General features: G+C 47.7%; 1 protein-coding gene across 1 annotated transcript in view; it reads right to left on the bottom strand.

Annotated features, from left to right (window-relative positions):
• LOC102311809 (interleukin-1 receptor accessory protein) overlaps positions 1-12,412 on the bottom strand; it is a 19,521-nt gene extending 7,109 nt beyond the window's left edge. The window contains exons 1-4 of the mRNA XM_005929367.3: positions 11,887-12,412; positions 7,517-7,602; positions 3,599-3,794; positions 2,787-2,870 (exon numbers count right to left, since the gene is read on the bottom strand). Of these exons, the coding sequence (XP_005929429.1) occupies positions 2,787-2,870; positions 3,599-3,794; positions 7,517-7,602; positions 11,887-11,888 (368 nt within the window). The 5' untranslated portion in view covers positions 11,889-12,412. The remainder of the gene's footprint in view (positions 1-2,786; positions 2,871-3,598; positions 3,795-7,516; positions 7,603-11,886) is intronic.
• Positions 12,413-13,538: the final 1,126 nt, after the last annotated feature.

Raw genomic sequence — 13,538 nt, 5'->3', positions numbered from 1 at the left:
GGGGCAGTATGGAGATTATGTAGGGAAGTGAGGAGAGTGAATGACACACAGGAAACAGTCTGGGGTGGACTCCAACCCAGGCGCCAGCTCAGGAAGGCGCACGATGCTCACGCCTTTCCCACGATGCTGCATCAGCTCTTCTAAAGGTTTCGGGGAACTGACGGCGTTCAGAAGCGGCGTTCAGCCGAAACATGACAAAGTGGAGCAGAGCAAACCACAAACCCACAGGACGCGAACACAGGCTGTGATTTTGGGTCATCGCTGGTCTCGGCATCATCAGCACAACAGAAAGAAGCTGGTTGACTCTCTGCTTCATCTCTAAAACTATTGAGCCTCTTATGTTATCACAGGGTTGTGATTCAGATCAAAGATTCTAAACATCACCAACAAACTGATTATTATCTTATCATATGAACAGTCGTGCGCACGCTAGCCCAGCTGTGCTGTTTTACTCTCAAAACCAAACGTCAGGAACTTACAGGCTACAAATACGTGAACTCAGAGGCTCGTGAGAACTTGAGTTTTGACCTCTGAAACATGTGGATGCTATTCCTGCATCTGTGTCTGCACGGCTTTGTGCATGTGCCAAATAATTCTCTGAAGCCGGTAAGACAGAGGAAACAGGAAGTGACCTGACCACACAGGAACGCAGAACTAGATCACCTTGTTCTTTGAGGTCTGCTGCAGTATTGGTACTGAAAGCAGCTCTGGCAGCACTCGTACCACAGACGGCAGCAGCCTCATGACGGACGGACCGGCAGTGAAGTAAACGACGACATCAGAAGAGCTACGTTTGTGTTTGTAGCAAATATGAAAATTTAAATACAGACGTCGGTTTTTTGTCTTCATTAGTCACAAAATAACTGATGTGAGCTTAACTGGTTGTGGCTCAGACGACTTACAGGCGGAGCTGTAATGCCTGTCTGGCAGGGCCTGATCTCCATGAAATGTGTGCGTATGTGTGTGCATTCATGTCTTTGTGGGGACCAACGTTTGAAGGCATGGCTGAGACTCAAAATGTGGTTTTAGTGTCAGGGTTACAGTCGGGTTATGTCAATTAAAAGTCCCCACAAGATATGAATCCCCGACGTGTGTGTGTGTGTGTGTGTGTGTGTGTGTGTGTGTGTGTGTGTGTGTGTGTGAGAGAGTGAGAGAGAGTCTTATTCATGTGCTGAGATAATCTGCCCAGTTCAGATTTATTACGGCCGACTCCTCCAAGTCCCCAAGATTCATTCATTAGAAATGAATGAATCTTGTTTTGGACGCGCTCATTGGCTTATTATATTTTTATATTATTTTGTTTGTGTTTTCTAATAAATACAAAACACAATAGCGACGCAGAGACAGAAACATTATTATTGAAATAAAAAAAGGAAAAGCTTTATATAAAGGTAGTCAAAGCGTCCTCTGAGCGCCGGCTCATCGTTTAAAACGCTTCTTCGTCGGTTTCAAGGTGCTCGATGAGCTCACCATCAGCCTGCTGCTGTTGCTCCATCTGATTAACGTGTGATCTCCACACCGTCCAAATGCTTCACGCTTAAAACTCTAACTCCTATAACTAGTTCACATTCTCATTCTTCTGGATTTCAGAATAAAAGACTTATTTATAAATATGTTCCCGTGCGTTGCATGGTCAGGTGACTCGTGAGGTCGAGTAACGCTGATCTGCTTCCTGTTCCCATCACTCGAAATGAATACGAGGCAAATTCAAACGTGAACACTTTTAGTAAAACGGGGCAGGTGACACTTTACTACATCACGGGATCATCACTTTGGCACAGACTGACCCTCGTAGACTGATCTCGCTCCATCCGGAGGCTCGTCCCGAGGCTCGCCCGGACCCTCCTCATCCCCTCGGGACCTGATCCTGTTTGCTGACTGTTACTTGGAGGTTTGGAGCGAGTCCAGCTGACAGGACTTATCCGTCGAGCTGAGCGGCACATTTAAGATGCTCTCACAGCCACTTTGGAAGATTAAGTGTGGAGCGGCCAAGACGGAGGATCGAAGCTAAGAGACCGGCTTGTTGCATCTGACTGATCTACAGGCTGATGACCGGGCTGGACCGGCCGTGTTGGACCATCAGCCGGCTGGAGTCGCTAAAATCGAGGCCTATCCGCGAGACGAGTCTGAAGACTGTCAGAATTTATATTAATCTGAGAACAGAGAGGTCAGCTGCCCGCTCAGAGCTGTGGCTGCAGTGAAATTAAATATAATGTGGTCACTGAATGCTGCTGGAGATGGAGGCCCTCTGTCACCCCTCGCCTTACAGCGGCAGTGGAAGTGGGTGTGGCCAAGGCTGAATTGCGAATCATTTACACCTGAGGATAAAGGTGTGCCGGAGGCTGGCTCGGTGAAGCTGCTTCGTTGCACTTTTAAAGCAGTTTGAAATAAAAACAGCATTTCTGGTCGTAACAGAAGGATTACAAACTGGTCGCAGTGTGGCTGGTATTGAACTCAGAGGGGGAAGGACCAGTATAAAACCAGTATTTGTAATAAAACCTCGAGGTTCTGACGCTCTGGGCCGTTGACAGGTGAAAACATTAAACAATAACAGGCTCTGAAGGTTAAAACATCCCGAGGAAACAAATTATGAACAGAAAAGAGGAGGTCGTGTTTAAAGAGGCTCAGTGAGGAACCAGGAATCCTCCACGTCCAGATGAACAGAATCAACCTTTTGGGATTTACTTACCTGGATGATTGAGCGTGCTCAAAGACAAATGTTTGATATATTTGCAACATGCGCTTCGGTTCAGACAAAAACTTTCCCAGCAGCCCCGGCGTCTTACCGCAGCATGCAGATGTACTGGCCGGTGTCGGCGGCGGCGGCCGGCTGCAGAAACAGTCTCTCTCTGTCTTTGCTGAGCCGCGAGCTGCAGAGCAGGATGACATCACCAATGAGTGAACGTAAATCAGACACGACTCAATTAGAACAACATTAGAACAAAGTCGGCGAGGCGGATCGAGCCGCCTCCCAAACACCATACGTCCTCTCTGGAAGGGAAATCGTTACAGCCCACTTCATCATTCAGCTCCTCTCAAAGTGTCTCAATTAGACACAACCCGCCCATCTGCTTTAAACTCAACCAGGCTCATCTGTAATCGATCACAAACACATCGGCTGTTTATTCCCTCTGTTATTCTCCAGACAACATAAAGTTTATATAGAAATAAACCTAAAACCTTGAACTGGAGCAGTGGAAGCTTCAGCTTCCTTCTAAACTTGGGCGATCGTGGCTCAAGAGTTGGGAGTTCGCCTTGTAATCGGAAGGTTGCTGGTTTGAGCCCCGGCTTGGACAGTCTCGGTCGTTGTGTCCTTGGGCGAGACACTTCACCCGTTGCCTACTGGTGGTGGTCAGAGGGCCCGCTGGCGCCAGTGTCCGGCAGCCTCGCCTCTGTCAGTGCGCCCCAGGGTGGCTGTGGCTACAATGTAGCTGCCATCACCAGTGTGTGAATGTGTGTGTGACTGGGTGGATGCTTGTGTATAGTGTAAAGTGCTTTGGGGTCCTTAGGACCAAGTAAAACCAAGTAAAAGCACTATACAAATACAGACCATTTAAACTTCCCCTGAAAATGACGCCGACGCGTTAATGGGGGTTACCTGTACATGATTGGCTGCTCCAGGTCGTGGCCCTCGGGGAGGCGGTACCAGAAGAGGTTGTGCCCGGCGCTTTGGGTGGAGGTGTAGTTGTAGACGGAGGGATGAGAGAAAAGAGGACAGGAGAGCCAACCGACCTCACCCTCCACGACAGAGACCGCCCCCTCGCTGGACTCGCCCCAGTCGTAGCACATGGGCTCTGAGAGGAACATTAAAGGAACAGTTCAACCAAGTCCTCGGCGTGCAGATCACACCGAGAACGAGCCAAACATTCAACGGATGAACTTTTTTTTTATCAGAAACTGATGAGTGAACAGGAAGAGGAGTTTGTGGGGGTTCTCCCTCACTGGATCAGGATGCTGGTCTGGCTCTGATTTTTCTGTGCGAATTAAACAGCGCTTAGTGGATGTCATCGTTAACTGGCCTTGTTAAAGGATTAAAGCGCAGAGGGCAGCTGCTGCACTGCTGAAATTAAACTGCTTGCAGCGGTTATTAAATTTGGTGCAGAAAGCTGCACAGAGCGAAGGACAAAGAGCCGTGCGCGTAAACAGATGGAGGCACAGATTTCTGACCCCGACCTCCAGGCTCAGAATATCCCAGCGTCCAGCTGGGAAACACAGACATCAGCATCTGGCACACAGACAGACACCCGGCACAGATGATCATGACTGCTGCCTCACATGTCCACAGCCAACTGAGACCTTTTTTACTTCTTTAAAGTTAGTGTGGGAACCAGATTATGCAACACAGAAAACATTTGTTGTGGCTTTTTAGCCTCTCGTATGTTTGGAAAGCTGAGGAGAGAGAACAGGGCCAACAGCCTCTGCATCAGCCCCACACGGAGCTCTCTGCAGCACAGAGCGGTGCAACAGTCACGCCTCGTTTCTTTATGTTGGGCAGGAAAATTGGAAATAGGTGCAGCGATTTATTGAAACTTGGAGAAACATACACAGAAATACGGCAAAAATATGTGACTGCCTTTATTTTTCTGCTTGACCTCTGAGCAGCTCTGTCGCCTCTGCACGATGGAAACATGCAACCTAAGCTAAGGCATGCAATAAAAACAGGCTTTATTTCCTTACAAAAGTAGAGTTCTGACTGTGCTGTGCCTGGATGGTGTGTGTGTGTGTGTGTGTGTGTGTGTGTGTGTGTGTGTGTGTGTGTGTGTGTGTGTGTGTGTGTCTCCTGTGATGAAATTTTTCCTGCTGCAGAAAGCAGATGTTCTGATGATGCAGATGTTAATAACAGATATTAATAATATGAATAAAGCCAAACGGGTCACGGAAAATAATGTTTATTTTTATTTTTTGTAAATATGAAAACAACTTCATTAATATTTTATTTATATATTATTCTAGTAATCTGGAAAAATAATCTTCCAAAGCCTTTGACTGAATGTGGACACCCCACGCCCCCCTTTAGACTCAGCCCTGCCTGCTGCAGGTATGAGGCGGTGGGTGAAGAAGCTGAAGGTGATGAAGGTCTCGGGTTAAGCGAAACATCAAAACCATCTCTTACTCTTAACCTGAGCTCGGTAACAGCTCCGCCTCTTTGCTCTCTGCCGAGTGTGTGTAGACCAATGGGTGCAGCATGTTTAACTATGACATCATCATCTTAGTCACAGGCATGCTCTTTGATACGTTTCTACTGCGGGGCTGTTTTCAGGTGCAGATACGGGCGAAACGCTCACTGACGTCGCGAAGCTCAAAGCAAAAAATGAGCATCAGGGATTTTCTGTGATACTCTGTGAACTGGGCACTCCTACAGAAACAGACAGTAAAATATCATCAGCATAGAAATTACACGAACATCTGCTTAAGTTCCAGATTGCCGTCACCGTCTCTGCTTATGAAAATCATACAAAGGTGGAACAGGAAAAAACAGGGTGAATTTTAGCCCAGCACAGACATCCCGCCGTGCTGAATGAGGTGTCAGTAAAGCCATTAGTGCTGTAGTATTTATAGCTGATGTAATTCTCCTGCAGTGAGGATGAAACAGCTCTAACCGATGGCTGTAACTAAAAGAGAAAGTGCAAACCCTCATCCAGGATTTTTATCGTAAGCAGGACTTAAATTACCGATTGATCATCAAAATTAGCGCAGACCAATTTTCCCTCAATTGATTTAATTGAGCAGCGGTCTCAGCGCTGACCCGAGGCCAATCAGTCAGTCAGATTACAAAGCACGCAGCTCGCTCTTCAAGCACCTCATCTATAATGACTGAATGACTTAAATGGAGGATAAAGATGATTGCTGTTCAACACAGCATGGGATAATAATAAGGACGACTATCATCCACCACGAGGAGCAGGCTCTTGTAGAATGTGTGACCCCTAAACCCACCTAAGCACAGGAAATACCCTTAAAATCACATCTAAGACCCCCCCTCACAGTCTAAACTGAAACACACACTGAAACTGTCTGAAGGTGCAAAACATTATCAGGGATCAGTGGGACCTCTGTAACCATAGAAACCAGGTAACTCATGCATTATGAGACAAATCCAACAACAGAAACCGTTTCGATTTCGTGGCTCGTCCAGCGGCTCGTCTGGGGTCCCGAGCCTCAGTTTGAGAAACTGAAGTGCAGGTGGTTTCAGGATGGTGAACACCGAGCTCTGGATTAATGGAGGCTCTGTGCCCCTCCTGTACGGAGCTGGATCGAGTGTGCGTGTTGGTAATTGACCTGTCAGGTTCTCCCGGCCGGCGTATTAGTCTTTCTATTAAAACCTTCTCCAGCATCCGTCCACCTCTTCCCGTCCTCCTCCCTCGATATCCATCCATCCATCTACACTAACGCCTCCAGTCTGATCCTACCTCTCCACCTCCCGACACACACATCACCCATCCGTCCGTAACAAGCTGCAGCGATCAGTCCCAGCGATCTGTATGAGGATAATAGGACTACAGTGATGGCGTCGCTGTGTTTGTGATGCTTCAATAATCTGGTTGAAACAGTTTAACATTGATCTGCAACTCGTGTCACAATCGAGGTTTGACTTTAGTCCTTTAATTTAATTTTGCCGTTTTCAGACGTCAGAAATAGCTTTTATTAATGAACCAATCAGGGATGTTACACATCAGGTGACATCTACATATATCAGCATCGTCCAGGTGACGTTTATTTCTTCACATCCTGCTGATGGTTTTAGTTACTCTGGAGGTCTTTAAGCTACTATTACACCAAACATCTGAGCTTTTAATCATGGTTATCAGGAGTGCTTGTCAGGCCTGTTTAGTCTCTATAAACAGATCTGCTGTGTGGGTGTGCAGGTCACCCTCAGCCGTGTGTGTCTGCGGCGTGAGCGTGGAGGGAAACTCGCGACCTTCAGGGTGAAATTTAAAATCACGTTGTTGTTTTTGAAACGGTTGATTTATGGCACGTTTGAAGAGAGCAGCTTTTCCGCCTGCAGCGTCCCCTCCCCTCCTCCTCACTTTACATCCACCCACCTCCTCTACACGGACCTCCCACTGCCCACCCCCGCCTCCCCGCCACCCCCCGACAGCGTTACAAATGAGGCTCCTCGCTCAGGAACCATCCATTCGCCGTCCCACGGGGCGAGAGCTCCGGCTTTTAATTAACCTCACTTCTGCAGAGTTGCACCGCAGAAACAAGAAAGATTTTCAGTTAAGCAGACCCGAGAGACTCTTAGAGGAAAACACGGCACTCGTTTTTGTCCCTCTCAGTTCCCTTCAGCGTAGAAAGAACTCGTCGGCCTGATGGATCCAAATCCACACTTCATCCTCACTCCTGTGCCTCTACATGAGAATTACCTGAAGCTTTTAAAACCCATGTGCATTCAGATTTTTATCTTTTCTGCTTCGCTGCTGCCGAAAGACAAAAGATGCCAACAGACTCGAGTCACTGACTCGACCCTCCGAGGAGCTCCGATCTCATCCCGCCTGTCACAGCTGTCACCTACCTGTCGGAGCGCTGGACTGACTGGCAGCAGGGGAAGTCCCGCCCATCACGGCGAGGAGGAAGACGAGGGCGGAGATGAAAGTTGCCCTGCAAAGACAAAGACTGTTAATGTTTATTTTTCAACAACCTTCAAAACAAACACAAACAACATGAAAGTGCTTCAAACTTGACAAAGAAACTTTGTTTTGAGTCATTCTTGTCATCATTTCTCCATAACTCCATCCATGACTTCAGCTTTATAAGTGAGTGAGAAAACCAAAGAAGGCGTTCACGTATGTGTGGTCTGAATATGTCTGAATGTCTTTATGAAATTATTTATTCCACAAAGACTCTTTTGTTACGTTGGGTTAGTGTAGCATCAGGGTTTAGAATTACAGTCCTCCGCACATTCAAGGTCTTATCTTAATGACCTTGTAGTACCATATCACCCTATTAGAGCACTTCGCTCTCGCTCTGCAGGCCTACTTGTTGTTCCTAGAGTATTTAAAAGTAGAATGGGAGGCAGAGCCTTCAGTTTTCAGGCCCCTCTTCTGTGGAACCAGCTTCCAGTTTGGATTCAGGAGACAGACACTATCTCTACTTTCAAGATTAGGCTTCAAACTTTCCTTTTTGCTAAAGCATATAGTTAGGGCTGGACCAGGTGACCCTGAATCCTCCCTTAGTTATGCTGCAATAGACGTAGGCTGCCGGGGATTCCCATGATGCACTGGGTGTTTCCTCTTCACTATGTGTTAACAGACCTCTCTGCACTGAATCATACTTGTTATTAATCTCTGGCTCTAACTCTGTGCTGAAAAGGTCACTGCAGCTGACCTCCCAGCAGTCTACACACCTGTCTGCTGATTAACTTGCACACATGTGTAACTGACAGCTGTATCTGCTCACCTGACCAGCATCCAAAGGTGTGCAGATCGTGGAGGGATATCTGAATGATTCGAGAATGAGTTTGTTTTTTAATTCGCATCCGTTGCCGGGGAAACCTCCAACACACACCGGCTGTTTTACTGGACTACAGCACGAGTCCAGGCCGACCTACCCCACCTCTGTCTGTCTGTGCACGTCCATCTCCATAAATCTGCAGCAGAGTGAGCTGATTAATCCAGTCGTTATCTGAGATGAGATGGATGATGACCTCCACGTCTAAGGAACTGACTTCAAATGAAAACCAACTGGCATGGCAGCGAGAAATGAGAAATTGTATCTATTTTCATTTCATTTTATTGGTTTATTGTGGGAGTGTGTGTTTGCTCTGCAGCAGCGAGTCATGATTAATTTTTATGGATCAATATGTGCCACCTCCTCCTCCTCCTGCGTGCAGCGCGCTTCAGGACAGGAAAGGGGGTTAAAGGTCACATGCCTCCTTACATAGATGATCACAGCTAAATAAAAGCTAAAGATAGATTTGAAAAACGGAAATCAAATAAAAACTAGACTTCTGCCAAACAACAGGATCTGACTGAGTCAAACTCCAAACACAGGAAATGTCTTCAGCTTTAGTTGTTGTTAATCTGCTTAAATCTGCAGCCTCAGCGAGCCGTTACTATCAGACAGTACTCACGTATATTCCTGCTTTAACTATACAGCTGAGAAAGCCATGCTTTATCCTAATAATCTATAAAAAGCAGAGTAAAGATTACCCGGTTACTAACAGATAAAATAAAAAAGGAGGCACGGCTCGCAGGGACAGTAAAACTTGCAGCGCCTGAGATTTCACTCTTAAAGGAAGTCACGGTCCCCTGCCCGCGCACCTCCACAGGGAGGCTGATGAATGTCTCTGAAAAACGAAACGACCCGAGCTGCAAGCAGGTAACTGCTCATGTCACGCTGTCTGAATAACAGACCGTCTTCATGGTCGCTTAGTAATCCAAACCCGTCGCACTGACAGGAAGAAGCTTTGCAGCTTGTTTGTCTTTCCTTCGTCCACCTGGAACAATTGGAGGAGACTCGGTCAGCTGATCGCAGGTGAGACGTTAATGCGCTTAAATCTGGAAATCTGAAAAGTCACATGATCAACACGAGACGCTGATCACTGAAAACGGTTTTGGGCTGAAATACAGTTGTTGGCACTGAGCTTTCTCAGTTGCCATGGTAATGCATCGTCTCTGAGGAGGATGGGCAGCGCATATTTATCCTGCAGCTACAATCCACTTTGCAACCCACCTGCACCCGAGCTCCTCCTCCTCCTAACTACATGAGCGTGAAAGCTGCTCTCTCCGAGGAGGTCGGGGAAGACCGGAGACGTGTGGGACCTGCTGTGGTGTGCAGTCCCTCTCCACCAAACTTGACCCTTGGCACAGTGCAGTCAGACAAGTACTGTTGTCCTGGCAACTGCCAAACCCAGACTCGCCCATCGGATTGCGAGACGGAGAAGCGTGATTGGTCACTCCAGAGAACGCGTCTCCACTGCTCTAGAGTCCAATGGCGACATGCTTTACATCACTGTATCCGACGCTTTGCATTGAGCTTGATGATACAGCCGGTCGCCATGGAAACCTGCTCCACAAAACTCTCTACGCTCTGTTCTTGAGCTAATCTGAAGGTCACGTGAAGTTTGCAGACAGTGGGTGACCTCTGTGCACGGCGCACCTCAGCATCCGCTGACCGCGCTCTGATTTTACGAGATCTACCGCTTCATAGTTGTGTTGCTGTCCTTCACCATCGATTCCACTTTGCTATAATCCCACTAACAGCTGACTGTGGAATATTTAGTGGCGAGGAATTTTCACGGCTGGACCTGTTGCACAGGTGTCGTCTTATGGAAGTGACTGGAACACCAAATTCAGTGAGTTGGTTGGTGAGTGGATACTTTTGGAGATGTAGTGCATCATTCAGGAGACGACTGCAGCGCGTTGGGCGTGAGTAAAATAAATAAGGGGTTGTGTTGACCAGCACATCGGCAATAACCGCCGCCGTAGGTCTCAGACTGAGCCTGTCGAAGGCTGTGACGCAAACAGAATCGTGACTCACGTCTTTATCTGCTTCATGCCTCTCATGAACAGAAACCAGCCTCCCAGTATGGAAACCAACCATTTCACTTCAGTTCCCATTAGTCTCATTAGTCATGTGGTCTGGGAAAACATCCCAAAACTTCCAGTAAGCTTTGTTCTGTTCGACCAACACCTGAAAACCCACAAACGTTCATTCACCTGAGATGTGAGAGGCCACAGATCTCAGCTGTTCCTGTTTGACATTTTAATAACAAACGAACAGCCGAGCGACGGGAAAATGCACCACAGCAGAAAACGAGTAAGAAGGTGAAGAAAGATGGAGAGGCGCTGCAAGAGACAGACGGAGGGACATAAAGAGTCACGGTGGACAATCAGGCAGAACTAGTGGATCCCAGGAGGGACATACAGACCCAGAGCTGCTCACCAACGCCATCCATCACTCACACACACTCTCTCACTCACACACACACACACCTCCTGTGTGTGTTTGCACGAGCGAGCGATACGCTTCATCACAGGTACAGAGATATAACCCCCTCGAGCTTCGCCCCAGAGGATTCTGGGTACTAGATTGCCCATTTTTAGAGACTGAGTGAGTTAAACAAACACACAAAACAAAACAGCAGCTTCCTCTGAGGAAATCTTCACCACTCCATCTGCACACTTCATTTACAGTTTACTCATCTGCTCGCTTTTATTTCTTTGTTGTTTTTCTTCATTTCTGGGCGGGGGGGGTTACTGCACTGCCTCATCAGTTCAGTGCTTAGATGTGATGATGATGATGATGATGAAGAGGCATGTGGGCTGCAGTTATGTTTCTGCTGATCACTGCAGACTCTGACCTGACTGACTATAATCGGATTATCGGGACCAGATCGATGGAGACTGTCCTCCAAACGTCAGACTCACATTTATAAAGTGTCCACTTCCAGCTGCCTTCACATCCGGACAGCTGTGAAACAAACTTCATTATTTTAAGAAGCTCTCTGTCCTTCACGTAAAATTCGGCCCTCATAACAGATCAGAATTTGAACTTCCACTCACAGCAGCAGGACAAAGCGTAAATGATTTACTGGAGTTGTACATGTTTTTGAGCGCGGGCAGGTCGGGGCAGGGCACGCACGCCGAACCGAAGAACACATAAACATGATATCAGCTGACGCGCGTTTTCTGATAAAGAAAATCGATCCACGCAGGAATTGTGAGATTTTGAGAATGAAACTCGGCATGCAGGCGCACGGACACCAGCAGAGAGGCTCTGCGTCCGGACAGCCCGCTACGGATCACCGGTGTGCGCGGTGGTACTCTCACTGACGGCGGCTCTCCGTCAGTGAGCCCGCAGAACCAACCCGAGCCTGGTAAAGCACAGTGACGGGGTCCGTAGAGGAAACAGTACATTTAAAACCAGCAGGCGGTCACTTACATTGGCAGCAGGTCCTCCGGGGGTGAGAGGTGTGAGTCCGGTCGGGGCTGTCCAGCTGGATGTGCCGGTGGGCGGACCCAGAACCAGGAGTGTCCGGGTCCAGTGTGAGGCGCCAGAGTCCTGCGGCTCACTCACTCCCTCACCCTCTGGGAGCAGCGGGGCTCTGGTGATTAACGGCCGCGTGTCAGGGCTCGATCTCGGCTGTAAATCTCCCACGGAGGCCCCGGTGCTCCGGGAACTCCTCCAAAGTGACGCTCGGAGCTGCTCCGGGTAATTAAGCAGCCGCGGTTAACATCACGTGCCGGCTAATTAAAGGCGCGGGAGGGTAGCGCGAGTCTTCGAACAGCTGTGGACAGATGCTGACAGATGTTAACAGCTGGATTCGGTCCGCACAAACTTTAAAGAGTGTTAAAAGCGCGTAAAAGGCGCAGCGAGCGGCGCAGTGTTTACGTGGAGGAAGTAAAAGTTCCGCGGATTCCGGTCCACGCTCCTCCTCCTCTCTCACTCTGTTGCGACATCGATGAGAGTTATTTCCCAATAACACACACACACACACACACACGCACGCAGAGCTCCGTGAAGGTGCCCCCCCATTAACAGGTCTCTTGTTTGGTGTTAGGATGGATGATCGTTTCTGAAATAACGGCGCTTTATTCATTTCTATCTGTGATGCTTTTTTGAATTCGCTGCGTTTTTCTATTCATGTTTTTATTTCATTCACATTTTTATCAAGATTTGAAACTAGTAAAATATTTACTAGTTTTATTTAAGGAAATCGTCAGAAACTCCAGCTGGGAACCAACAGCAGTGCTGCTTCAGTCTGAAACTGTAATCTGATTACAATGGTTGGACTAAAAGTTGCAGCCTGGTGTGACGTCGCCCCCTGGTGGTGTCTGTCAGCAGTCTGAGCTTTGCAGGCTCACTGGCGTTCAAATGTGGTGAAGTACATTTAAAATAAGAGAAAAATAAAACCTGATCAATCCCAATTTTCTGAATCTTTCACAATAAAAGCCTCTCACCCGTTGACTCGATGACGCCAGAGAAAACGCTACCCAGGTATTTCCCAATAAAATTCCCATGCTTCTTCACGGTAACCAACAGCTGTTTTAATTTTAATGGAGTGAGGATGAAAGATTTGATCTAAACTACTGAAATGTGTAAAACTGGTGGAAATTCAGTGGAAAGCTCTGCAGCCGTACTCTTCCTGAAGGCGTTACAGGAAATTAAACTCATACAGCCCACCTTTACAGCACTGACATGGAGGACCAGCCAGTTCATTTTTGGATCAATAAATAATCAATAAGTGGCTGATCAGAGCACCAGGGACGTGCAGAGGGGGGGGCTAGAGGGGCTTGAGCACCCGCCCCTTTCCTGATGAGTGCCCAAAGTGCCCTTTTGTTGAGGCAACTTTTAAATTTTTTTTATTTATTTATTTATTTATTTTTTTATGTGTGTGTGCGTGCGGAGTCCTGTCTGTGCCCCTCAACAATAATATTTAACTATTAATCATAGTTTTGCTAAATAAAAGGATCTGGCTTGCATCAGTCACATGATCACATTTAACCAATGATCGCCCTCGACGGCAGAACGCGCTGGTTACGAGCCGGGAACGAGCTCACAAAGAGCACGCGCATTTTTTGCGGTCCGGAGCT

Source organism: Haplochromis burtoni, unplaced genomic scaffold (genome assembly GCF_018398535.1).
Source record: "Haplochromis burtoni strain Fernald_Lab_line unplaced genomic scaffold, NCSU_Asbu1 Contig_123, whole genome shotgun sequence".
In the NCBI taxonomy this organism is placed as follows: Eukaryota; Metazoa; Chordata; class Actinopteri; order Cichliformes; family Cichlidae; genus Haplochromis; species Haplochromis burtoni.
Note: the sequence above shows the minus strand (reverse complement) of the source record. Positions and strands in the feature narration are given on the sequence as shown.